This window comes from Mustela nivalis, assembly GCF_964662115.1.
Source record: "Mustela nivalis genome assembly, chromosome: 4".
NCBI classification, from domain to species: domain Eukaryota; kingdom Metazoa; phylum Chordata; class Mammalia; order Carnivora; family Mustelidae; genus Mustela; species Mustela nivalis.
Genome location: NC_139023.1, coordinates 67,466,924 through 67,493,646, shown reverse-complemented (window position 1 = coordinate 67,493,646; position 26,723 = coordinate 67,466,924). Strand labels below are relative to the sequence as shown.

Below are 26,723 nucleotides of genomic sequence, written 5' to 3'. Positions count from 1 at the left end.
CCTAGGGCGCCATCTAGCCAGAGACTCGGGAGCAAGCTTGGACCTCGAGGGTGCCCCTTGGACCATGGGCCATTGCAGGGTAGGGGTGTAGGACCTGAGGGCACCAATGGGCCTTCCAGGAGAACCCGTGAAAACTGCTGGCTGGGACGAGGATGACCATTTGCTCCCAAGCTGCTGTGAGGAAAGGACCACTCTGCTTCACGAGTGTCTGCAAGCTGGCGGACCAGAGGTCCCTGCAGCCTTCCGGGCCTTCCAGAACTTCCATCTGTCAAGGCTGCAGCATCTGCTCTTGCCCCGCTGCAGCATCTGCTCTTGCCCCAAGCAGGCCCCGGGGAGGCACATGAGGGAGAGAGGGGGCAGCGCCCTGGCTGCCCCATCGCAGCAGCTTCTGAGCCTGGATCCACTACCCGGGCCAGAACCACTGACCCCCAGGGCTCCCCAGGGCCACCCGTGGCAGCCAGGACTGGGGCCTGCCAGAGTCCCTGGGAGGCAAAGCCACTGAAACAGACGCTGGGCCTGCCGGCTCTTTCTGGGATTTTTATTTCTTTAAAATAATTCATACAAATGGTTACAGTCACAAACATGATTTTAACCCAAATATTGCTAGCCTACTACATCAGCAGGACGGCACCCGCACAGGCCGGACGCTGGGCCCCACGTCCCCAGGACAGACGCCAATGGCCAGAGCGCGCCGTGGCCCAGGCGCAGCCTCATCTCTGGCAGCCGCTCGATGCCGTCTTCGTTTGGAACAAGGGGATTCATGCCAAAATTAGGAAAAACAGCCTTTGTTTTGTTTTTCTAAATTATTCTAAAAATAAGACAAGCAGGTAGAAAAAACAATGCACTGTGTGGCGTAGAAAGAAAAACGGGAAGGATTCGTTGTCCTGAGAAGTTTGCCAACTGCCTCGTTTCAGGGCGCGTTCCAACACACAAGGGACACAGTCTGAGACCGACCTGCTGAACGCTCCCTCAGCTTTCTCTCTGTCGACAGCTACGCAAACAAATCCTTTGTAATGTTCTAAAGACTGTACACAGACAAGAACATCCATGATAGAGTTAACTACTAACTTCTTCTGCTTAACGAGGACGCAAAGGACACAGGACAGCGGCTGGCCCTTGGGACAGGACGACTACGGCTGACGCGGGGAGGCCGGCGCCACCTCTGCCCGCCGGGCGCTTGGACAGTCTCTGGAGCGCCGCGGCCACCGCAGGCACCGCCTCTGCACACGCCTGTCTGAGGGCACCGCCCGGCCCGCGCTCCGCCCGGGCTACAACTGGTCGCTTGCGTGGTCTCTATCTGCCTCGGGCTTGACGGTCTGGCCAGGAGAAGGGGCGTGGGGCGGGTGGGACACGGGGGGCAGGCCGTGGGACAGGGACATGGCGCTGGGGACAATGCCTTCCACTGCTGTCGGGATGCCGCTGGGGGCCACGCCCACCACACCTGGTGGGTACCTGCTGGGAGAAGGGACGTCGTGTGAGCCTGGCAGGGCTCCTCCTGTGGCCGTGGCTCAGGCCTAGGATGGCTGGGGGCTGCTCCCAAAGGCCCTGCCTGGTGGGACCACCCCCTCCAACTCTTCCCTTGCCCTACCCCCCACCCCCAGGTCTGGCATGTCCAGCTCTCACCCTCAGACCTTCTGGTCCATGGGGCTCACAGGAGCACGCACATCTAGGAAACCCCCCACCCCCAGGACCCTGCCTACAGTCATCACAGAGGTGCTGTGTCCCCTGAGCCCACCCCACCCACTCACCTGTAGGCGGCACCGTTGAGCTCAGGGTGCACCACGGCAGGATCCATGCTGGCCCAGTGGGTGGCAGCAGTCAGGTGGTCCTTGTTGACACAGTTTTTCAGGCTATCAGGGATGCGGCCTGGAGACGCAGCGGGGATATGAAGGGCAGCACCATGTTACACGTCACACAGCTGCATCTGGGAGTGCGGTGGCTTGGGGGTGGGGTGCGCAGGCTGCAGGGTCCCCACAGCTGGGCCTCCCTCCCTCTAGCTCTCTCCCCCTTGTCTGGATGCAGTCCCCTGACAGCTCAGAGACCCCCCAGGCCCAAGCAGTGCCCTCAGCTCCCCGGTGGCCCCATGTCTACCAGGCCAGGGATTTCAGGGACCAGCAGACAAGGTCCAGCCCAGCTGTACCAGCACAGCCAGACTTGGGGTAAGGAAGGGCCCACATGCTGGATTCCCACAGGGTGACCGTGAGCAAGTGTCCTAAGTGTGATGCACCAGGGGGACCAAGGGCTGCGTTGGGAGACCATGTGTAAACCGCGTGCTGATCTCCGCCCCTGGGGGGATGGCGGGCCCTCTGGCAGGGCTGCCTGGCGATGCAAGCCTGGGGAGGAGGCTTGGTCCTGCTGGCCCCCCTCACCTGTGATGGCTCTCCGGATTTCCCGGGCGGCCTCCTCTCGCATCTCGATGGATGCCTGCTCGCTGTACCAGGCTGCGTGGGGGGTGCAGATCAGGTTGGGCGCGTCCTTTAGGGGCCCCTGGCTGAAGCTACAGACGGTACGAAGCAGGTCAGGGTAGGGCAGAGGGTACCTGACCCCGCCTGGCACCACAGTCCACCCTGGGGTCAGACCAGGGCACCCCAGGTGGGTCACACTGGCCATGAGCCCAGGGGGAAGGAGTCAGCAACAGGGAGGAGTCCCAGCCTGGGGTATAGCACCCCAGTCCTCCCAATAGGGAGGGCACCAGTCCCCATAGTGACAGGCTCCCGACAACAGGACTGGCTGCTGCCCCAGACGGGCTTCTCAGAGGTGGGGTCCTTAGAGAAGTGGCCACACAGGGGTCGCCAGACCCCTGCACCGGGGCACCCCCCAGACAGTCTACATGAAGCACAGGTCTGAGCCCCCCCGCTCTGTCCTCTGTCCGCAGCTGGACCTCAGGCTGGACCTGAAGCCCTACGACGGGGCCCGCAGACTGCAGGGGGGCATCAGGCCTGGCCTCATGCCCGACCAGGGCCAACATGGGCCGTGAGCCAGCGCAAGGGCCTGGCATGGGAGAGGTGGCAGCCAGGAATCACCCAGGTGCTGCCAAGAGGCACCTGAAGGGCTCGGACTCGTGCACGTCTAGGGCGGCACCCCGGATCCGCCCCTCCTTCAGGGCTTGGGCCAGGGCCTTCTCGTCCACCAGGCCACCCCGGGCCGTGTTCACCAGGAAGGCGCCTTGTCGCATCTGGGAGGAGATAAAAACAGCATGGCAGTGAATCAACACAGGCCTCTGCACTTAGCCCCCGCCAACACCCAGGGGACGGTACTGGCAGGGACTCGAAGCAGACAGGGGCTGGCGGCAGGACGAGGGCTCAGGGGTCTGTGCGAATGGTGCTCCACCCTGAGGATGCCTAGCTGGGGCACAGGTGCCAATACGCAGCCTGCCTCCTCCTGTTCCTGGCAGTGAGGTGTGGGCTGGGGTAAAGGGTGTCCTGATCTGGTCCCTAGGATGCACTGGAGTGCCTAGAAAGGGTGCGGCATGTCTAGGACACACTTGTGGCCAGGAGTGAGGGACACAGGCCCTAAGACAGCATCCTCAGTGCAGCAGCCCCACCAGAGGCCCCCATTTCCAAAGCTGGACAGCAGCTTCATCTCTCTTTGCTAAAGGCCTTCAGAGCTGCCCTGAAGGCACTCCCCTTCAGGCTTCATGGTAACAGGGGCTTTCCCTGCGCCAAGGGGATTGAAGGGACAGACTCCTAGAGACCAAGTAAGCTGCCCCTGCCGCGGGGCTCAGGGCAGCTCCTCCTCGGTCAGCTCTCCCATCCTGGTTTCACAGCTGGTTATTGGCAACAGCACCCCAGGGCCACGCTCACCCTGGCCGTCTGTCCACACCCACTGATGGCAGATAGATAAGACCCCAGGTGCCAGGCCTCATGCTCCCTGAAGGGGGCAGGGACCGTGGTATACAGCACACAAGTACAGGCAACCAGCAATCGGTGTGCAAGAATGCACACACACACGCACACGGATGTGCACACATGCCCACACCCGCAGGCTACACCCAGAACGAGGCCCAAGACCCTGAGCGCAGTATGTGCTGCAGCCGTGGGGACACCGGGAGCCTCGGCACAGCTCCAGGTGCAGGCTGGTCTGCAGTGGGCTCCCCAGCCTGTGGGTGCACCCACCTGCTTCACGGTGAAGTCGTTGATGAGGTGGTGGTTGTGCTCATTGAGGCCGCAGTGCAGGGTCACACAGTCACTGTGGAAAAGCAGGTCCTGCAAGGTGCTCACCCGCTGCAGCCCCAGTGCCCGCTCGGTGCCGTCCGACAGATACGGGTCGTAGAAGAGCACGTTGAAGCCGAAGGCCTTGGCCCGGAGCGCCACCGCCTGCCCCACGCGGCCTGACAGGGCAAGACTTGGCGTCACCATGGCCACGGACAGAGCAACACCCACACAGCCTGCATCCCCACGGACCTAGGGCTGACACTGAGGGGAGCAAGGCCCTGTCTGCCCCAGGGCCCCTGCTCGGCTGTGTGGTGGACAGGGCATTTGGAGAGGAGTGCAGGGGGCTGGAGGGTCTCCCCGGGGAGTGTATGGGGTGACAGCCACAGCGTCGCAGGTGTGGCCCCTGCACCTGGGAGGGTGCAGGCCACAGGGCTCATAGCCCCGTACCTGAGGAGGCGGGTGCCAACATGGAAACCGGGGGCCACCAGGCAGCCAAGCACTGGGGGGTGGTGGCCAAGGTTCCAACATCTCAGGGGGCTCCCCCCAACCCCTGGACCTTGCTTTGAGCAAGAGGATGCTGACAAAGAAAACAAGCAGGGGATGGTCCCGTCTGCACCTGCCTGCCAGAGAGCATCTGCCACAAGGGTAGGGTCACCAAGGCCCCAGGGAACCGCCTTGTCCATGAGTGACCCCAGGTGAGGCCAGAGTGGAGCCATCCTGCCAATTCTACCCAAAACATGAACCCACAGCACCGTGAAGTCAAGTACCGGCTGTCTCCTCCTGTCTACCTCCCGACACAAGCTGGCAGATGGAACCTGACATGTACCCAGACCCAGACCACGGTGTAAACAGTCACAAAACAGCGCCCTGGTGTCAGACTAGACTGAGTGTCTGACTCCTGACCACGGCTTGGGCCACGGCCTCAGGGTGGGGAGATACAGGCTCACCGGGTTGGAGTTGCACTGAAGTCAGGCCTACTCAGTCTCCCAACAACACTGCTTCAGGAGGCCAAGTGGCCCCCAAATCCAGCCAGCCAGGCAAGCCCAGCTCCCCACCAGCCCCCAACAACCCCACCCCAGGCCCCAAGGTGCAGGGTGCCCCTGGGGACCAGCGCTGGGGGCCACATGCCCACAGGCACCAAGACAGTGAGCTCTCCTGGACGAGAAGCCCATGTTGTGGACAGCCATGGCCCTGGCATCTTATACTAAGGCAAGCGCATACCTGTCAGGTGTCCCCCACGTGGCCCAGTGGGCGACAAGTGGAGTAGGGGCAGGTAAGGGGCCTCCCCAGAGGAAGGGCAGGAAGCAGTGTGACAAGGGGCTGCTAGTGAGTTCCCGCCCCATCCACCCCGGGCCTCCCAGGTACACAGATCCCAAGTTCAGAGATGGAGACGGACCACAAACATGGCAGAGGAGAGGGCTGTCACCAACCCCGAATGGCTGTCCTCACCGCGGGTGAACCAGCTCGCTCCACCCACGGCAGGGCTGGGGCCATGTGCCCCTCACCTAAAAGCCAATTCCCCTCAACCATGGGGTGGGGCGGTAGGGAGGCAGGGGGAGCATGTCCGAGTGTGGTGAGGGTCCATCAGTGTGTGAGTGACAGGCATGAGTGCACGGCTGTATGCACAGGAATGGTATTGGGGCTCTGCCACCCATGTGTGTATATGATCCACACTCAGCACTCGGGCAGACAGGTCAGCCCCAGGCAGGCCCTGTGCAGGAAGACTATCCGGCAGCCCCACCAAGCCCTGGCTCACGGGCTCTGAACCCCTGCGAAGGGTGAAGGCGGAGCTGAACTCACCCAGTCCAATGATGCCCAAGGTCTCCCCGCGGATCCTGGCAGCTCCAGAAGCCACTTCCCGGATCTGCTCCACGCTCTGGACCCGCGTGCCCTCCCGCAGTGCCTGGTGCAGCCACGTGGTCCTGCGATACAGGTTCAGGATGTGGCACATGGTCGAGTCGGCCGTCTCCTCGACAGACGCCGCCGGCACATTGCAGACAGCGATGCCTGAGAAACATGAGACACATGGGGACAGTCACCCAAGCCAGTAATGGCACTTCCCCCTCCCCACAAAAGATCAGACCATGACACAAATGCAGGGGACACACCCCAAGCCACCTGGAAAAGCTGCCTGTAGGTCCAGCAAGTAGACAGGATAGGACACAAGAGAGCCACCTAGGAAAATGCCAACACCTGGGTCTGCCCTGCCTGAACCGCTGGCCACTGGACCTTCCACGAAGGGGGTCACGGGCTGGCTGTCATCTGGAGCGTTCCGCAGCCTCACATAGCCACACAGGCCCCACCCCGCCTGTCTTCGTTGGCTCCCAGGCCAACTGGGACCCAGCATTGGACAGGGTGGTCCCATTCTCCCAGCTCCCACAGACCCATCAGCCCCAACAGCCACAGACAGAGAGCTGGTCCAGGCTTCTCCTCTGAACTGAGCTTCGCTGGCTCGTCCCATGCCCACATGGGCTGGTTACCACTGGGGGCCAACGGTTCGCCAGGGCCTCATGGTCCAGAGGTGGACCCAGCCCCTCCACGTTTCTATGCGCCTCTCCCAAGCCTGGCCCCTTCCACCCTCGTTTGCCCTGTCCTGCCATCTCCTTGCTCTGCCTGGGAACTAGTCACCTCCCTGCTTGCCAGAAGGAGCTTTGATGCTCCCTGAGCTATTCCAAATGCCAAGACAATACTCAACACACCCACAGAGCTCCATGAGAGGGCCCAGGGTGGACCTCTACTCCCTTCCAGAAAAAACTCAGCGGGCTGGGAAATGCAAGGACAGGTGGGAAGCAGGAGAACCGTGCTATGCCATCCCCTAGATTTGGGGACAAAACTGCTGGTGGAGAGCGCAGACCAGGTCCTGGGACTTCTAAGTCCCCACCTACCAGGACTGACCACAGGGCATGGCCCTACCTGTCCCAGGTGCAGAAGCAGAGCCCTGGCTTGTAACATCACAAAACAGGCAGACTTGGTGCACAGGGACAAAGGCCCCCAGGAGCCCACGGGGCAGAAAGCACGCAGGCCATGGTTCCCCACAGCTGCAGGTGCCTTCCTTGGGAGGCTGCCCACGGTCCTGGGCAGGTTTACTCTGCACAAGCAGGACGCACAGGACGTGCATGCCCCCCACAAGACTTCCTTTGCGAACTGAGTGACCTGGGTGCCGGCATGGGGGCCGCACCCTGACAGCGGGCTCACAAGTTGCCTCCAACCAAACTAGGGGCTGCGACACAATCCTTGGTGTAAAGCGAAGCCAGCCCACAAGACTAAAGAGCTGGGATGCAGCCGCTAAGGGAAAGGCTGCGCACACCCTACCTAGATCCCCAGCTGACTTGATGTCGATGTTGTCGTAGCCGCTGCCAATCCTGACAATGACACGCAGAGCCTTGAACTTCTCCAGATCCTCCCGGGTCAGCGCGATGGTGTGGTACATCAGTGCTCCCACTGCCTCATTCAGCACCTGCCATCAGGACAGCAGCCAACCAGTCAGATGCTGGCCCTCAGGGACTGAGCCTGGCTGCCTGCCGGCTAGCCTGCTGCCCCCAGGCTCCAGCTGCTCCAAACCAGCCCAGACAACCCCCTGGGGGGCAGGGGGTGCTGCAAACGCTCCCCCCACCCACAGCCTGAGGCAGGCTGGGACAGTCCTTAGAGGCCCACAGTTCCCACGGGTCTCCTCCCCTTACTGCACTGTAGGTGGCCTTCCCAGGGCAGGAGCCCCTGCTGGGATATCCGGATGGGCAACCCTGCTGGCTCTGGGCTCGATTCCCTAAGCAGCGCAGGGTCCCACCCAGGGGAGACCACTGTGTGTGTGCGGGGGGAGGGGGGAAGGAGGGGTGTGGGCTCACCTTCCCTGTGGGCACCAGTGAAACAGGATGCTAAGGACAGACAGCATCCCAAAAGCCCCAGACCCTGCAAGGGCCATGCTGTCGCACTATGGGGCAGTGAGTGTGGAGGGGGGCAGACACAACAAACGGTCCCAGCACAAACACACACAGGGTCCCCAGACGACAACATGCCCCCGCGAAAGGGCCGGCCTCCAGGTCACTGTCCCCCATGCCCACCCCACGTGCTCCCCTGCAGCTTCCACAAACGGGCGTGAGTTCCACGACAGCTCTGGACGCCTGCCCTGGTGTCCATGGGTCTCTGTGGCCTGGGTGACCTTGCGAGAAGCCCCATGATCAGGTCGGTATCCTGTCTCCCCAGGGTTCGGATGACATGCACTAAGGACACTTTGTAAAACTGCCCAGTGGGGAAAACACTCCCCAAGTTGGGGATCCACCCACGGCCCCGCCCCCACAGGAGTCATAACTTGAATTCTCCATGGGTGAGGACAAGCCCTGAAAAGGCAGGCCCACGCGGGACCCACGCAGACCATACCCACACCCCACACGGGGCTGGCTGGAGCAGACCACGCACTATGCCCCAGGCCGGGTCAGGTTGGTGCAGACCACACCCTACACTGCTGCTGCACTGTCCCCAGCATGCACAGCAACCCCCCCCACCTTGGTGCCTTGGAAATGACTGAAGCCCCCAGGTGTGCCCAGCAAGGCTGGGGGGGCCGGTTGGGGACACCCAGCTTCTCAGGGGCTTGTCCCGGGTTCAGCAGGACGGTGGGCCTGCGCCCCAGGGCTATGAGCGCTGCCTTAAAGGGCTGTCATGTTGCACCTGGGACATGCTCTGACGATAGCCAGACGCTGGCAGAGGGCGTGCACTGTCCAATCTCCCGGCCCAAGGGCAGGGGGCCCAGGATGCAATCCATGACCTGTCATGGTTGAGGGGCAGGCTTTACTTGCCCCTGGTGGATACAACAGTGAGCCTTACAGCCGAGGACACGTCACATTCAGCAAAATGCTACAGGGCATCTATAACCCGGTGTGGTCCACCCCGTCCTCCTCCATACAGGGGTCTCAAGGATGGCGATGGAGGCCCATCCAACAGCAGGTGAGGGAGGCTGCCCCAGGGGCTGTGTGCAAGCTGCTGGCCCACAGGCCCTATGAGTGAGCCAGGGGCACCACACCCCTCCCAGCCTGCATGTGGGTTGATGTGCTGAGTGGCCCAGAGCAGTGTCTCGTGTGGGGTATACGGCCTACAGTGAGCTGCCCACTCTTCCTCTCATCCCCTTCTCCCCAAGAGCTGAGTCTCTATCAGACAAATGGCAACCCAAAATGTGGACAGCTCCCTCTGAGGCTGGCATAACCTCCCTCCCCCTTCTAATGGCAGATAGGGCCAAGAGCACTTGTCCTTAGGGGACCACACAAAATAGGTGGAGGAAGAGACGGTTAAATAGCAGGACAGAGGCGGCATAGGTCCCTGGTCCTGGGAGCACTGGTGGGCCTGACGTTAAGGGAATGGTTGGGTGTTGCTGGCACCCGCTAGGATTCCTACACTGAAGATTCTGAAATCTCTGCTCCTGTTCCTACACCAAAGACCCCAGGAACCCTGGCTCCTGATCCCGCACTGAAGATCTCAGGAACCCCAGCTCCTGATCCCACACCCAAGGTCCCAGCAACTCCGGCTCCTCATCCCGCACTGAAGATCCCAGGAAGCTCAACCCCTGGTTCCCACACTAAAGATCCCAGGAAGCTCAGTCCTGGATTCCTGGGAGGACATCAAGGCCGCAAAGGCATGGACTCCCGGTACTGGACCTGGTGTAGGTGGGGTGCGGGCCCACATGGGACAGCTGAGTGGCGGTGAGTGCCCACAGGGCAAAGTGCATGGGGGCGGCAGCTAGTAAGTGGACACGGTGAGGGCCTGAGATGGAGGAGAGAGCAGATCTTGCTGACAAGACCCCCTCTGGCCACCCTGTGCTGAGCTGCGTGAACTGGAGAGGAAGGTGGCCACAGTAGTGGGGGGCGAGTGGACAGATTCGTCAGTGCCTACTGTGGGCAGACAGAGCCATGCACTGGAAACAGAAAGATGCATCCAGGCCAGCACAAGCAGCAGCAGCCCTGGGCTCAGGGACAGAAAGATTGCAGAGAGGAACTCTCCAGAGGTGAGCCTGAGTCTCTGGCCTGGGCAGCGGGACACATGTGGACCTCCTCCTGAGATGACCATGGGGAGGAGGCTTAGCTGTGAACAGACAGGGAGGAAAAGCCTCAGAACACAGGCCAGCGGTGTGCGTGCAGATGGCAGCCTTCTATCTTGAGCACTGAACCACGGCAGTAGTCGGTCTCCAAATCACAACTTTGTCCCAAGTTCCACCCTGACACTGACAGCCATGATTCTTCCGGACATTCCCTACTGCTAGGGCTTCTGGCTGCTTCCACCGTTGGCTGGGCCATGGTAAAAATGCCTGGTTTCCTTGAGCTGAGTCCATAGGGTGGAAACTAGCGAGTGTGCTGGAGATCCATCTGTGAGGCTCCGGGGATGGCCCCCAGCTGCCCCCAGCAGTATACCCACCCTCGGGCATGGACTAAACAGCCCTGGGTGGGCTGGAGAGCAAAACCCCACACGTGGTGCATATAAACTGGAATCCGTTGTTTTCACTTTAATTTGCATTTGAGGGTGACTTGCCCACATAAGTCTCTTGATAAATTACTTTTTCACGTCCTAGTTGTTTTTCTGCCGAGCATATTTTTTTATCACATGGAACCCAGTGAAGCATTCTCAGAACCAGGACCAGAACCCACTTCGTGGCTGCCCATCCCTGACCCTGGGCCAGGGAGGCCCCACTCGGCTGCAGGTTGGAAGCCTGCTGCATGGGCAGTTCTGTCCAGAGGGATGCAGGCCTGGGCCACCGCACTGCTCTGGCCAGCCCCTAGGTCCACTGTCCTTGCAGGTTCCTCTTATTCCTGGTTGTGACTGCAAAGTGGCCAGGATAGCCCCAGGTATCACAAAGACCTCCCAGGGAGGAAGTCGGCAGGAATCCCCAGGGCCCAGTCTGTCTCTGTAAGCTGGAAACCAGCAAATGTCCATTCTTATCACCCTCCATCAGCTGTGTGACCAGGTGGGTAACCTGTGTCCTTAGCCCCAGAATGGGGTGCAAGGGGCCCACCTTGCAGAATGAACCCAGAGCCCTGGGTGTTCCCAGTGGTAGCAGGGCCTGAGGAAAGCCAGGTCTGGCTGGCCAAAAGGATGCCTACTGGCCCTCACCACAGCCCACCTCACCATCCCAGAGGTGGGTGCCCCGCTCATATCCTTTACACACAGACATGCATGATTCATAAGCGTCCCGTGACTTCTGTAGATTTTACTTACTTTCTGGGTTATTTTGTGCGGCTTCAGCTCAGAAAAATGTGGCACAGGGCCTCCAACACACTTCTCTATGGTTCCAGACACTTCCCTGTGGCAAATAGCCACGTGCAAATCCAGAGAACACCGCACCCTTCAGGTCTGCACAGCCGTGCCAAAAGCCCACCAGAGCCAATGTGGCCATGCCCCCAGCGGAGCAGGAGCGGCACCTCACGCCTCTAGGTGTGCCCATGGGGTGGGGACAGTGTTATCTGCTTACCAGCAGTCACTCTGTCTTTGCCCAAACGCCCCCTCTGTCACCCACCTTCTTCTGGGAGTCTGACCATCCGCCATCAAGTCCTGGCTGTTGCAGGGACTGCCACTGTCCACCCACTTCTCATATGTTCTGTTCTTTCTTTAGCCACAATTGTTTCTGATTGCCTCTGAATCAAACCACTTTCCCTGTACGCGGCCCCATTTTGTGCACCCACATATCTCACTCAGGTAGGAAGCACGTCCCCTCCAGAAGGTCCCCTAATACATCTGCTGCGATGCGTGCACACCTGTAGCTGTGCCAGGCCTCACTTCCCCACCCTCTCCCCTTTCCCAGGGGGTCTGTCCCATGGACTCACAGGCACCGACACCAACTTTCTGCCCAGTTGCTGGGGCTCTCCTGCCGCCCTCCACTCACATCTGAGCCTATTTCTGCAAGTGCCTAGATGCTCCCCTCACGTCTCCCTCCCAGGACTGGCTCCTCACAGTTTCCCCTGGCATGTCCCTGAAGGGCCGCCTTACTGCCCACTGCTACAGGTGTCCCGCTTTCCCAGATGTGCTCCTGGGGGCCCCTTGCTCCAGGTCAGCAGAGAGCACCCTCCCACCCCATGTAGCCCTCTCTCATTAGGACCCCTTCCTTTGGGGCTGGAGGTCTTCAAAGAGCTCTCCAAGAGAGTAACGGGAACACCCCACTCCAGTTCAGTCAGACACACAGCGCTAAGTGAAAGCTGTTTTCCCCTGAAGTTATAAAGCACCTTGCGTGGGGCTGGTCTGATTCTCATCTCTTTGCCAAGAACACTGGGGCAGCAGAGCATCCTGTGAACCCTGTCCTGGGTTCACATTGTGAGAGCTAATCTCCGCTGACCTTAGAAGGTTTCTTCAGCATGACGTGCTGAGGATGGCATGGCCTGTCCTCTGTGACACTCAGCATCTGCCATATAGCTAGTTACAAGGGTCCACAGAGATGCGTCGTTTCCCTCCAAGCCAAAGCCTGCAGACAGGTGGTTCAGGGCCCTGGGTCAGCTCCACAGCCAGCAAGGGCCAGGGCTTCTGTCTTGTTGCTTGGCCAATTCCAAACATGGTTCCCCTTATGGTCCAGGTGGTTGCACAGGCTCCAGCCATCACGTCTTGTTTCCCACAGAGAAGGGAGCTCTGCTGTGCTCTCCCTGGTTGGACTGTGTCACTTGGCCACAGCACCATCAAGGTTCAGGAAAGGAAGCGCGTTTCCCCAGACATGGGCTACCTGAGGCCTTTGGCCACACCCGGCAAGGAGCTCCCCTTTAGCCTCCTCGCCCCGTCTTCCTCTCAGGCTCCCCTTAACTGCGTCTTCCAGGCTCCTTGTTAAAATTTAAATCTTCCAGTCGCATGTTTAATTTCCAAGAGCGCCTTCAAGTTCTCAGATGACCCCTTTCGGTACTGCTGGCTGCATGGGTCTTGTGAGGGCTCACTCCCACTCATCTCCAGAGCACCACTCACAGGGCGGCTTTCCTGCACACTCACCCATTCTCCAGATGGGCACCATCCATGAGCTGGCATGGGGCAGAGTTGCCAGCTCGCTGAGGCTGTCCCTGCCCCTCCCCGGGGCTCTGACTCGCTTCTCTGGGTCGTATGCTAACTTGAGATCATTTTGGTAAATCACAATCTTAAAGGAAAACATTCATTTTGTCTTGGTTTTCAGATTTATTGACAGAACTTATTTTAATATTGCTCACAATTTTTAAACATTTCGATCTGTCTCTTTCATTTACTATCTCTGATTTTTTTTTTTATCTTTTTAGTTCGAAACTGTTTCAAATTCACAGAAAGTTGCCAGAAGCTGCCCTCCCCAACTCTACAGCCTGTCTGTCCACCGTGCCTGCACATGCGCAGACGAGCGGCTCTAGCCCCCGGCAGTGAGAGCACTCCCAACCCCGAACCCCGGCTAGTCTGCTCCATCCTCTGACCTTGTCGCTGAGCCAAGCAGAAACACAAAGTGCCGAGCCCCCAGGCGCCAGCCGCGTCGCACATGCTCCTCCCATGGCCCAGGACACTCGGGTGCCCCCGTGCTGCCAAGGCCACCGGCTTCTTCTGCTTCCAGGGAGCAGGGCCATGGCCACACTCGAGGGCAGGATTCGGTGGACACTGAACTTCGCCTTTCTGGGGCAGACACCAGGGATGTCACCGGCAGGCACATCACGGCATGTGCCTGCTCCAGAGGCACCATAGCCGGCTGGTGGGTGACACCTCATCTCGTTCCCGCACAACTCAACCCCACTGGGTCCCAAGGTTTCTGTCAACGGCGCCAGACCCTCAGCTGCCCCACCCCCGCCCCCTCCTGATCTGTCCCCTCCTGCTGCGTGAGGACCCTCTGGGTCTTCTAGACTTTCCCCAAAGCTGCTCCTGGAGCTGTCAGCTCCTCGTGAGGCTGCAAGCCCAGTCTTTCTCTCTGCCCATGTCCTCGGTCCTGGGACAGACATGCAGCAGGAAACAATTGCTGGGGATGACCTGAGGCCCTGCCAACAGGCCTTTCTTAGGCAGAGGACTGTCTGTTGCTCCTACCGGCACCCCTGGGACAGCAGGATCCCAGTTCAGGGCTTGCTGTGGCGGCTACCAGGCTGCATAGTAGGCAGTGTGTGGGCACAGCTGCGTCCCATCCATCCTGGCGCCAGGACCCAGACCTAGACCCAGGGCGTTAGCTCCACCTCCAGAAGGGCAGACACCTCAGGCCTAAGGTACTTGACCACCAGCCAGGGACAACCTGGGAGACCAAGGCGGGACCAGATGACACAGCTCATTGGCCCCCACTGTTGCCGGCCTCATCTATGGCGCCAGGCTCCACACTCTGGGAACATGTGATTACAGTGGCAGTGGCTCACAGAGCCACAGAGTAGCCCTGGGTCCACGTCAGCAGGGGGTATGACAGGGGCCCCAAGTCTTGGTGGCCTGGGAGCCACGGAGGCACACGCTTGAGACCCTGCCCTCCTTGCTCCCCCGAGCACCCCGCACAGTTACCTTCTCGTGGATCTCCTGCGTAGACTGTGCATCACAGAAGGCCACCGTGGCCACGTCCTTCAGGATAGGCATCTCCACCGTGCAGTCCCGGCCATCGAGCAGGGCCACCAGGGGCCGGGGGTGCATGGGCCCGTTCATGATCGGGGGTCGGACGCCTATAGAGACAGGAGTGATGCTCAGTGCCCACGGTGGCCCCCAGCAGAGACCTCGTTTCCCCTGCCGCCCACCACCACCCACGGCCCCACGAGTCCCAAGTGTCCACCCGTCGGGATCTTGTCAAACCTGAGTAAAAACACCTCTCCTAAAAGCCAGCCCGTGTCAGCTACGGCTCACCGACCCCAAGCGAACAAGGACCCCAGCCAACCGGCATCCCCACCACAGGACTTTGGGCCCAGCCACATGTGGACGTGCCAAGGCAGCCCTGTGCCAGGATCTGGACCGTCTTGACCAACCACACACAGACTATGACGTCACCGGCTTCCAGACAGCACCCACAGGCCCTTTTCCATCCGCGGCTGCCACATGGCTGCCAGAAACACTGATGGGACCATCCCCCAGGCCCGGCACCCTCTTACGCACAGAAGGTACAGAGGTGGGGTAGGGTTAAAACATGGGGGACACAGCTGGAACCCCCGACCTGCCTGGAACAAGGTAAAAACAACCAACAGCTCCTTCCGTAGGAGAGGTAAGCCCGCCTTGCCCTGCACCAAGCGGATACAGGAGGCCTCCCAGGTGACCAGACCCATGGCCTCGCCAAGACCAGCCCAACCACCGCACAGGCAGCCCTTCCACACAGGAGAACAGGGGCAGGGAAAGCGGGCTGCCCGGGGCCCGGAGCCCAGCTGTGGCCTCCCCCCGCCAGGGAAGGAGGATCACCCTCCGTCACATAACAGGCACAGACCTGGCAGCCCCGCTGGTGGCTCCGTGCGGGCCCTGTGAGGCCAGAAGGCCTCCTGGGCTATGTCCCCCACTCCCTGGCGAGTGGGTGACAGGTCATCCACAGCTGGGCAGACAACACGGGAGTCCTGTGTGTGGGGACCGCACCACTCCTCTCCCTGGCCTCCCTCAGAGAACGGCGATGTCTCGTGTGGGAGGGTTATCTACGTGCTTGGAGCGCGCTAATCATCACTGCTTCTGAGTGAACTGGAAAATGCCCACCACCGCATCCTTTGGCTTCAGTTTCTAGAGAACACGGCCTGATGGACCGCCTGTGAGGGGAGCTTGTGGCACAGCTACAAGGCCGTGAGAAAAGGTACAGCATGTGGGGGGAGCTGCCGCCAGGTACGAGACACCCCCGCTGCCAGAACCCACCGTGACCCACTGGGCGGCAGCATACAAGAGGATGCTGCCTCCTGACCCCAAAGTCGGCACCAGAACAGGCCTCGGGTTTCTACAGTAACACAGAGCTCATGGGAGGACAACCAGAATAGACCTACAGGCAACCTGTGAGGCCTGGCCCACCAGTGGCTTCAGGCCTCCGTCCGGGACCCCCAAGGAACTGCTGTGCTCTGCTGCCTGGGGGGCCTCACTGTGGCCGGCGTACCGCGGGGTGTGTCGCTGCCCTGACCCACCACACTCACCATAGGGAGACCCCGGAGTCCACCGGCCCTTTCCCAGTGCTCGGGCCACCCTGCGCTGCACGGACATGAGCGCCGCACAGTCTCCAAGGGACTGGCGTAGAGCGGCTGCACGCTCCAGGAGCCCCTACCAACCTGACATTTCTTAATATGGGCTCGGCTTCCACGACCATGAATTCGACTTTTCAAAGCGTTTTATCTTCAGAATCCCCGGGCAGAACCGCGTCCTGTCACTGGATCCTCATCCCACGTCTTTAATTGTCTCGAACCAAAGCTCTTAGGCTCCTGATCCGCAGCAACCACTGAAGCCTGCACCAGGGTCAAAGTCTGACTAAAAATTAAACACAAGAGACACGTTAAAATCCATCCAGGGCCAACAGGAACTTGCAGACGCCAGAAGGTCCACAAGGGGGAAGCTTCTCACTGCATCTCTCTGTGGCCAGGCTGGGACCCGTGAGTGAGCAGGGGCCACCCCCAATAGTCCGAGCAGACAGCGGGGCACAGCCAGGGTGCGAGTCTCCCTCCAGAGGCCTGGCCCCAGCATCCCCTGCAAGGACTCAGGAATCCCACCCCAGGTGCCACCAGTGTCCATGACGTGTGAGGTCTGTGGTCAGCTCCACACATTAGTACCTCTCTGCCGACAGCCTCCCGGCCTGTGACTGCGCAGGGAAAGGGGATTGCAGATGAGGCTTCCAGGAAGGACCAGGGGAGGCCAACTGGGACACAGGCCCCCTGGCCAGTCCCTGTAGGCCACACCCCAGGGAGAGACTCGCGACTCAAGCACAGTTTGCCTGAGAAGGCACAGAGGACATGCATGCACATGGGTTGCACACCTGTCAGGGATAGGCTGAGGTTTCAGGAGTGCTCCAGATCCACCCCAAACATGGGACCCCTGCTCCCAGCATGAGGACCCCACACCTGGGCTGGCCCCCAAGGCGAGGCTAGACACCACACTGACCAGGACCCACAACACCACCAGCATGTACCTCAGGAGCCCCGCACAGAGCAGGAACGTCACATGGGTAGGAGGCTGCAAGGATGGATGCGAGGGTTAGCTGCACCCCACCCCCAAATGCTGGCCACATGGAAACCAGGCAGACGAGCCCCCGTAGGGACGGGCCTGCAGCCCACGCAACCCGGGCAAACTCCTGCTATAAGCAGCATGTCCACACCTAGGGTGGGTGTCCTGCCATCCTGCCCTGCGAGCCTGGGCTTCTGCAGGCGTGATTTCTGACTGAGCTCCTCTGTCCCCGCCCCAATGTGCATGTGCTTGTGAACCCACAATGCAACTGGGCTCAACCACACAGGACCCAGACTGGCTTGTGGGGAAGCCTCAGCCAGGCCAGCCACGTGCAGCCGGCAGCAACGCCAGGATGTGTGGGGGTACGGGCAGGAAAGCAGCTATGTGTGCTGGGGGTCTCAGGCCCAAGCTGGGGCCAGTCTGAGTGCTTCTCCCCTCAATTCCTTCTGTGAGTTTCAAGCACTCCTGACCAGCTCCCAGGTGGCTGAGTACACTGGCTCTCTGCCAGGACGTGGATGGCTCACAGGCCTTTATCCCTGAGATGGGTTCCACACTGGGCCGCCTGGTCAGAGGGCACTGAAGCCCCAACGTGGGAGGAAGGGGTCCCGACAGGTGGCCCAGGGTCTGCAAAGACCCTCAGTTCCATGAGGCTGCGTGCCGAGGCCCTTCCCCGGGCTGGGCCAGACTGCCCAGGCCAGCATCCCGCTCCCCATGCCCCACCACAGCTTGCCATAGCTGACCACTGGAGAGGGACCACTGGCCAGCTCAGACCTGGCCAAACTGGCTCCGTCCTGTGCTGCTGGGGGTTGAGCTGTTCACTCTGTGAGAGGAGGGACCCTCCCTCAGTAGAGGATGTCGGAGCCCCTTCTCTCCCTGTCAATGCAGTCATAGCTAAGAGTCCTTCACGGGCAGGTGAGCGGCAACGGGTGGGCCCCCCGCAGCGGACCATGACATGCTCTGCCCAGGTCAGATCAACACCAGTGCTACTCTGAGGTCAGGCACAGATGGCAGGAAGGGGCTCGAGGCCCCAAGGGCCTGAATCCTCCTGACACACATGAACTTCTCCTCACAAACTTGTAGCTTCAGGACACCTGGCTCAAGAAAATACAAAATGTGGGAAATTGACAAAATGTGGGAAATTGTCCGTGATGGACCCTCCTTTAACTCTGTTCCACAAAGAACATGCCCGATGAGCCACGAAACAAGACATGTCGCTCACACCTCATGACTCAGGAGGGGGTGCTCTGTGACAGAGTGACACCCCAGAGAGCTCTCAAGGACCCACAGGGATCATCCGGCCCTGGCCTCTATGGGTGTAGGAAGTGGCAGCAAGTGCGAGGTGTCTGGACAGGGAGCGGCAGGCTGGCCGCCAAGGACGTAACCACCTTAAGGATGTAGGCCTCAGGTCAGGGGTCAACCAACCTCAGTCCAACAAAGCACTCTGGTCTGGCTGGCTGGCCCAGCTTCCTCAGGGCTTCCCGCCCCTGCACAGTGGCGAGCACCCTAGAGCAGGCCCCACGGGAACCCCATGCTGCCAGGTGCCTGTAGATGGTAACGGAGGGTGGACTGAGCTGCAGACAGACTGGGGCTGCGACAAGGCAGAGACAGGAGAGAGAGCCACAGAACCCCAGGCCCTGCAAGCCAAGTCTATTCCATCTCGCCAGGTCTCCGCGCTCCTCAACTTTCTGGCATGGTCCCCACACCTACTCCAACGGCAGCCACAAGACAGCAGTGTCCTCACACTGGGGAAGACCACAGCCATCCCCTCCACAGAGCCCAGGGCGCTCAGCCCTCCTCAGCCTGGAGGGCCCTGTGAATCATGCTCAGCATGTGCAGGCGACACAGAGTTTGGAAAGGGTCACACCAACCACGCGGTCATGGTCACGAGGCTTTCTGCAGTTTTCTTTCTAAATCCTAGAGAAGGAAGCACCAGGCATGCCTGACAGCTACCGGAGTCCCCCGCTGAGTCCTCCATGGTCGGCGTGGCCCTAGCAGAAAGCACATATCAGTAATATGTGCTCAACCTTATCGCCGGCTCACCTTTCGCGTGAAAATGATTTCAAAAGAAAGCATTGCTAACTGAGGTTCAGAAGCGCACAAGCTTAGGGCAGGCTGCGTCCCAGGCTGCCTTCCCAGGGGTGGTGACATGTGCCCACCCAGGGGAGAGCAGGTAGGCATGGGGCCGCAAGGTCAGGTCGCAGGACCCAGTGTGCAGATGCATGGTGATTCCAGGCCCAGGTTGTACATACACAAAGGTGAGCCTGGCTCTTGCCCATCCTGGCCCCGGGGCCCCACAGACAGCATGACCGCATCTTAGGGTGAGGGAGGCTGAGCCCAGCACAGCAACAGCAAGTGACATGGGACCCTGCCATCCACCGACTGTGCCGGAGAGCGTGAGACCAAGTGACAGAAAGAAGCATCTGGGCTAGTGCGGGGGCATGGAAACACCACACTCTGCCTCGCTCCTGGAAAACGCCCAATAGAAGCCCTGCCAGGTGACCTCACGGTGCAGAACGACCACGGACACAGGCGGAAGAGGGGGTACGGAGAAGGACAACAGAAACACATGGGGTGGCCATCACCCAGATGTGGAGGGGCAATGTGGGGGCTAAGGACAGGGCTAGGGGGACAGGGCCTCATGGCCAGCAAGCCACCGGCACCTGCCATGGGTCTTCTGGTCACCGCTGCCCAACCAGGTCTGAGATTTTCAATGAAAGCATCTTTTCTCAAGCATCTGCACTGCATGGCTAACCATCTGTAAGACAGCTTTGCCGTAAAAGATAAAATCACAAAAACTAAAGGACATTCATTAAAATGAATGTAATAAAACACAAAAAACAGACAACAAAATCATAGAGATGTTACTGTAAAATGTTTGCTATTTGAACACATTTAAACTGTGGAAGGCAGGTTCAGGTGGTCCCAGCTAACAACTGGCTGCATTCTGCAGCCACCCCCCAGGCGGCAGGTGCTGCCCCTATGCTGAACCCCACCAGGAGCACAGCCATGGTGGCTCAGACCCACACCCCAGGAGGCCATCAGGGGGCTACACATTACAGAAGATCCAAGGGGCACCCTGTCCCCCCCCCCCCACCGAAACAAAACAGAAATGCCCCCCAGTCAAGGAAGCCGATACAGCTACAGCATATGCAGTCATTTTCTTCCAGAGCAAAACGCCTGGCAGGCAGTTAGGGACACGGTACTCATGCCTGCACCTACGGGAGGCCAGGGCTCTGCTCACTGTCTGCCACCAGGGGATGGCTCACATTTACAAAGTGACAGCTGATGGGCGGACCCTGGGTTGGCCTGTGGCCCTCATCTCTACTCCACATCTCCTGGGTGCCTGTCCCACAGCTGCTGACATGAGACTCCTGGGAGCCACCTGCTCCAAACAGCCAGCCCGACAGCCCCTCGACCAGGGATGGGCCTGAGTGTCAGGGGTGGGGCTCAGAAACCAGCCAGGGGGTCTGGAAGGATGGGATGCAGGGTGGGTGTCTTATGCCCATGGCAGGCTGCTGCTGCCCCAGCCCTTCCCCGCAGGGTTCCTCCGTGGTCACCTCCGCCCGATTCTGATGTCCCACTCTGGGTGGACACCTGGGCCCCTCACTGGAAAAGGGGCTCATGGGCACCAGCTCCACACCTCGCAGGCACGGGACACACAGCAGCTGCTGCACCCGCAGCTCATAGGGAGTGACTGAATCCTGACCACCGCCTTGACATGTGCACAGGCTTTATTCCCTTATGATAAGCTGTGCACTGAGAGGTGGTGGCCCTGGGGGGCTGGGCACCCACGGAGGGAGGTGACCAAGCACTCACACCTGCACCCACAACTCAGTAAGGTGGTGGGGGAAATGCAGCAGTCAGCATGGCTGGTGACACAGGAGGCCCTTGCAGTGAGGTAGGGCATGGAACAGCAGGAGGACCCCAAACATGGGTATAGAATTTCAAGTCAGACAGGCAAGTGCTGGTCTGGCGGCAGTGAGAGGGGTCCCACTGGGGCAGCTGCCTGCAGGGACTGCAGACCGACTGTGCTGCCTTCAGAATCTTCCTGCCAGTCTACAACTGGTCTCAAAGTTACATTTAAAGACAACAGGCAAGGGAAGGGACTGCAGCCCCCAGGGCCTACCCACGGGTGATTGGGCAATTGGGCGGAACTCTCCCCGGCTCAGCCCCACCCAGCTGACCTCCAAGGTGCCCCTCCCGCTCCACCACCACATCCCCCCCCCCCCCGCCCAAGAGGGATTGGGGGTGCAGCTGGCACACTCTGGAGACACCCGAGGAGTTTCCCCCTCCCCAGACCAATCACAGCAGCTCCCTGGCACCTACACCAGCAGGAACCCCTGGGGGGTGCTGAGAACCCAGCCTCGCCTGACCTTGGGATCCCATCCCTGGCTGGTCAAGCCTCCCCCTTGCAACTCTGACAAGCATCCACACTCAACACCCAGAATTTGCCCCTAGAGTGCTCACTGATGCTTCTCCAACCTCAGAAACTAGGCCATCTCCCACCTGCTCGGGCCCCAGACTCTGGTCTCCCAAACCCCAGAGCAGCGCCGCCCCCCCACCAAGTCAGAGGCTTCAGAAAGGAGACCCGGAACTCGTAACACCCTCAGCATAAACACGAAGTCCTTAGTATGGCTGGCTCCTGCTAGCCCTTCCCTCCACCTCCATGAAGCCAGGCCCTCAGCCACAACAGGCTTCCCATTATCATTCACAGCCTCCCAGGAAGGGGCTCAGGAAGAGCCGGTGGCAGGGAGACATCACTCCCTGCTGTGTGGGAGCCTTTCCTAGAAGACCAGGAGCTCCGCTCCCTGCTCCCTCCGGCTCCCTCCGGTGATGGGCTGAGGGCCACTGGCACAACGCTGTCCCCTTAACTCATCGTGAACCAGCAAGGCAGCACTCACTCCCCCACACCTGAGTAAGTCTACTGCAGACGCATGTTCTCATCCCAAGACTCCCACATGCTATTCTCTCACACTATTACGTGTGTGCACACATGTCCTGCTAGCCTGGTGGTGCCTCAGAATCCCACGCCCGAGAATCTGGGGCTGAAGGACCGTCACCTTCCTGCCCTCTGCGTGTGACATTCAACAGCTGCTGCGAGCAGACCCCAAGTGGGGACGCGTCTCCCAAGGCCGGGCCTCCCTGCACCACACGAACGTCAGATTCAGGAAGACCAGAGTTAACAACTCCGCAGCCCAAAGCAGGCAGCCTGACAAGGGGCCCAGGGGTAAGGAGCGGGGGTCTGACAGGCCAGAGTCCATGCCTGGGGGTGTCCAAAAAGTGGCCCCACCCGCACTAGGATTTCTTCTCAACTGTCCCAAGTTCCAGTCCTACCAGGCGGTCACCGTCCTCCCAGCCCCGTCTAGGGCCAGGCTGCAGGGCTGGCAAGGACATAAAGGACCCCTCCCAGGGGGCCACAGGAGTGCCTCGGCCTCCCCTTGGCATTGGCACATGACGAGAAGTCCGTAAGCTCTCTGGCTCAGCAGAACATTGGTGCCCCCCTCAGGATATCTGGGGGCTCGTCGGGGCAGACAAGCACAGGCCCCAAGCCAGGGCACAGCCTGTGGGCAAATCCACAGCTCAGCTTCCGCAGACAGTAGTAACATGGGATGTGAAATCCCATTTGGGACCTAGAGGCAAGTGCATTGAGGCCTGTCCCCGACCCATGCAGATGACGGTGCCAGGGCCAGACACAGCCTCCCCTCCCCCGGAACCTGCCATGGGTCCTCCTTCACACCATCAGCGCAGGGAAACCAGGAGTCTTCTAGAAAGACATCTATCACAGGATAAAAAGCCTCATGGTATACAAGCCTTGGACTGGGTAGCTCCTCCACACCCAAGAGCTGCAGGCAGCCAGCAACCAGCCGTGCTCCAGCTGCTCAGACCTGGCAACACCCCAACGGCACTAGCACAGGGCGCTCCAAGGCAGGTGAGAGGCCACAGCAGAGAAAGGCCATGTCATGGGCCCAGCCCTCTGCTCATGGTTGGATGGCCACAGGAAGTCGCTGCCAATCTCAGCTTCTACCTAACTGGTGGGGCGCCAAGGCCAGACCCACTTCTGAGCCCCAAGGGCCCTTCTCCTACAGGGATGTGCTCAACTCGGCCCCGGGATTCCCCCAGTGAACATCTGACAGCTCACCCCATGGCCAAGCCACGTGTACACATGGATAGAAATAGGGCGGCTCCAGCCTCCCAGGGCCTAGGGCTCTCAGAACAGTTAGCAGGACCTCAGCAGCTCTGGGCTTCCAGGCACCCACCCGTGTGTCCTCAAACTCAAGAAGAGGCTGTAAGGGAAACCCCAAATGCAGCCAGGAGAGGGGGTCCAGGGCTGGGACAAGTCACTCCAGCACAAGTTCATTTCTCAGAGAGAGGAGGCAGTAACCCATCCAGGCAGAACAGGCTGGAACCGCACAGACACCCCCAGGGAGGCTGGACGGGACATGCCTGCACACAGCAGACGCAAGTGATGCCCCAGGTATGCGTCTCTCCCAAGATCTCATAGAGATGCCCAAAGCAAACCATGTGCTCAAAGATGGTGCTAAAACCCAAGTGAGAAAAAACCTGGAAAGCCAATGGAGCGGAGCACATAGCAGACACGGCCAGGGGCTGCAAGGAGGGAGGACAGACCAAAGCCCGGGTCCAGAGAGAACCATGACCAACATTGGCAAAGCTCTGAAGGGCAGAAAGAAGACAAACCACAGACGCCAGGTATGGCCAGGATGTCTTCCAGGGACAGCAGGACAATGATGGTGAGCACACACAGGAGCTATGGAAAGCACGGGCCACTCACCCTGACCCTGTCCCCACCGTGGCCCTGACACCAGACCCCAACACTTGGCAGATGCTCGTGATCCTAGATGGCTTCACATGGCCATCTCCACCTTACAGACACTGGTCAACGGCTTGGCTGGGATATCCCTGGGATAGGTTTGGGTCTGTGTTTTGACCGTCTCTGATCACTCCCCCAAGAACCTTGGGGATGCGCTCCCCCATACAAGAGCGGATGGCCTGCGAGGACCCCAGGATGGGTGTGCACAGATCCAGGTGCCTCCAAGGCCTGCACTGCTGGAGGCCAGCCACTCCCAAAAACTCTCGTGTATGTTTTTATACAAACGACGTCACTGCTCCTGAAGGGGAGGTTGATCCTGGAAAAGGGGATGTGCACATTCCAGCCACCCCAAGAAGTGGGAGCTGAGTGAGGATTTCATGTCTGTGAGTACTCTATTCAGACTAACCGGAAGAAAGCCAATCCTGTTCAGCTTCTGGATGGCAAACGGTTCCTCTCTTCCCCATCCAGAAGGTTAATCTGTCCTAAACCACCGGGAAAATGATCGCTACAAAAGGGTCTGGCTGCTGGCCAGGTTCCGGGCTTCTCCAAGATGCTGCCAGCGTGAAGGCCGTCTCCCGGGCATGCCCAGAGGTGATGCCCTCATTTCTCAGCAGGCGGGCAGAGGACTGGGCAGGGCACCCAGCCAGAGAAAGATCTAACCTCCAACGCGGAGGCTCAGGTGTGGCTGCAGGGAGCCCCAGGCTCCGACAGAGGGGAGGAAGACAGAGGGGAGGAAGAGGAGGAGCGGCGGCCACGGGCCCACCCAGGCCGGCCCCTCCCCGGCCGCCCGCGGGAGCGCCCCTGTGGACGAGGCCCCATCCTGGGCTACTGGAAGTGGAACAGGAACTGCAAGATGGCCCCCGACGCTCGGGCTCGACAGGGGCACCAGGCACGGAGCGGGCCAGCAAGCCAGGACCCACCGGGCGCGTCCCCCGCTGGCCCGCCGCCCCCAGTCGCAGGCCCCCCGTGTGGTCCGGAGCGGCCGCCAGGGGCTCGGTCACCCTTCAGGACACCGAGGGGGACAGCTACCGTGGGGGCAGCAGAGGCTGGGCCACCGCTCCGAGGGACTGCGGGGGCGACGGGAGAGCCATGGGCGCGCGCGGCGACCAGGGCGCCGAGCTGGGATGCGTGCGCCCGGGCCGCCCTCCCCACCGGCGCGGCCTCCTGACTGTAAACGTGCGGCAAACGAGAGATGCCGCGGTGCGGGGCCGCCCGGGGGCACGCGGGGATCGGGGCCCACACGCAGCCCGCGCCCCGCCGGCCCACGCCGGCCCCCGAGGTGGCTCCGCACGCCGGCGCGCCGGGGCCCCGGGTAGCAGGGACGCCGGCAAAGGCCCCCGAGGCCCAGGCGGGGCGAGCCCACGCGATTGCCAGGAGCCCGGCCCCCGCAGGGTGCGCGCGGGCCTGGAGGCAGGGGGCCGGGCCCGGGAGGGGGCCGTGGGTCAGCCGGGTCCGGACGCCGGGGCGCGCCGCGGGTGTGGCGGGGCCTGGACCAGGGGTCAGGGGCCCGAGTGCGGCGCCCCTTTGTGTCACCTGCGCGGGCGGCTGCGGCGGCGGCGGAGGGCGGGCGAGCAGGCGGGCGGGGCGGGCGTGACGGTGGCGCCGGCGCACGCGCATTCACACGGCGCCGCTCGCGCACGCGCACGGTCCTCTGCAGCCCCGCCCCTGACCCCGCCCCCGACGGCGCGCGGATGCCGGCGCGCACGCGCACTCGCACACAAAGCCAGGGCCCGCGCGCCCCCGCCCGCCCCGCCCGCCGCCCCGCCCCCGCGGCCGGAAATGCGCGCGCGCGGCCTTACCGAGCGGCAGGCCCTTGTTGAGCAAGTGCGAGCTGCCCATTGAAAGGCGCGGGCGGCCGCGGGCCCCGACGAGTCCGGCGCGCTCCGCCGCGAGCCCGGCGCGTGGGGCGGCCTGGGCGCCGTCCGCTGCTCCGCCCGCTCGCCTGCGCCCGGGCGCCGCCGTGCCGAGCCGCGCCGCGCCGCGCCAGCAGCCGCTCCACCGGGCGGGGACAGGCGGCGCGCGCGCGGGCGGGGCTTCCGGCCCAGCAGTCTCCTGTTTCCAGGCGCGGGCGCCGCGCTGCACGACGCGGGCGGCTGTAGGCCGCGCCCGCCCGCCCCGCCCGCCCCGCCCGGGCAGCGAGGCTCTCCTGCGGGCTGCGCCTGCCCACACCTGCCTGGGTCCGCAAAGAATCCTGCCCCGCATCCACCAGGCGCCCCCTGCCCCGCACCCGGGCGCGCGCGCGCACACACACGCGCACCTGCCCAGCCACCACCGGGCCCCACCTGCCCGCACACATATACACACACGTGCACCTGCCACGCACCTGCCCTGCAACCACCAGGCCCCACCTGCCCCGTGTGCGCGCGCATCGCGTACACACGCATCTGCCCCGCACTGGGCCCACTTGCCCGCACATATATACACACACACATAGCTGCTGCAGAACCGCATACCCTCACAACCATCCATCTACACACTAACCATACACATTCACCAGGCCCCATCTGCTCCACACCTGCTAAGCCTTAACCGCCAGGCCGCACCTGCCTTACCCCCGCATCCAGGGCAACCGGGCGTGGTATGAGACGCGCATCTGCCCCATACCTTGGAGCGCTTCCAGGCAGGGATCATTTTAATGTACCCGGGCCACCTCGAGAAGACACTGCAAGTGCACAGCTGTTGGCCTTCGGGCTCTGGGCCCATGCAGGAGG

General features: G+C 61.2%; 1 protein-coding gene across 6 annotated transcripts; it reads right to left on the bottom strand.

Annotated features, from left to right (window-relative positions):
- Positions 1 to 517: 517 nt before the first annotated feature.
- CTBP1 (C-terminal binding protein 1) lies at positions 518 to 26,026 on the bottom strand. Of its 6 annotated transcripts, none has more exons than XM_082728738.1 (10): positions 25,812 to 26,026; positions 16,298 to 16,493; positions 14,586 to 14,740; positions 7,467 to 7,611; positions 5,955 to 6,161; positions 4,116 to 4,330; positions 3,045 to 3,175; positions 2,370 to 2,497; positions 1,749 to 1,866; positions 518 to 1,455 (listed from the first exon to the last, which is right to left on the bottom strand). In XM_082728738.1, the coding sequence occupies exons 2-10, from the start codon at positions 16,302 to 16,304 to the stop codon at positions 1,269 to 1,271; spliced, it is 1,293 nt and encodes a 430-aa protein (XP_082584864.1). In that variant the 5' UTR covers positions 16,305 to 16,493; positions 25,812 to 26,026; the 3' UTR covers positions 518 to 1,268. The 6 variants fall into 6 exon arrangements, with proteins under 6 accessions (XP_082584864.1, XP_082584866.1, XP_082584867.1 ...); XM_082728740.1 differs by having other exon boundaries at positions 518 to 1,452; positions 25,812 to 26,016; XM_082728741.1 differs by lacking the exon at positions 25,812 to 26,026 and adding an exon at positions 25,546 to 25,678 and having other exon boundaries at positions 518 to 1,452.
- Between the last annotated feature and the right edge of the window lie 697 nt (positions 26,027 to 26,723).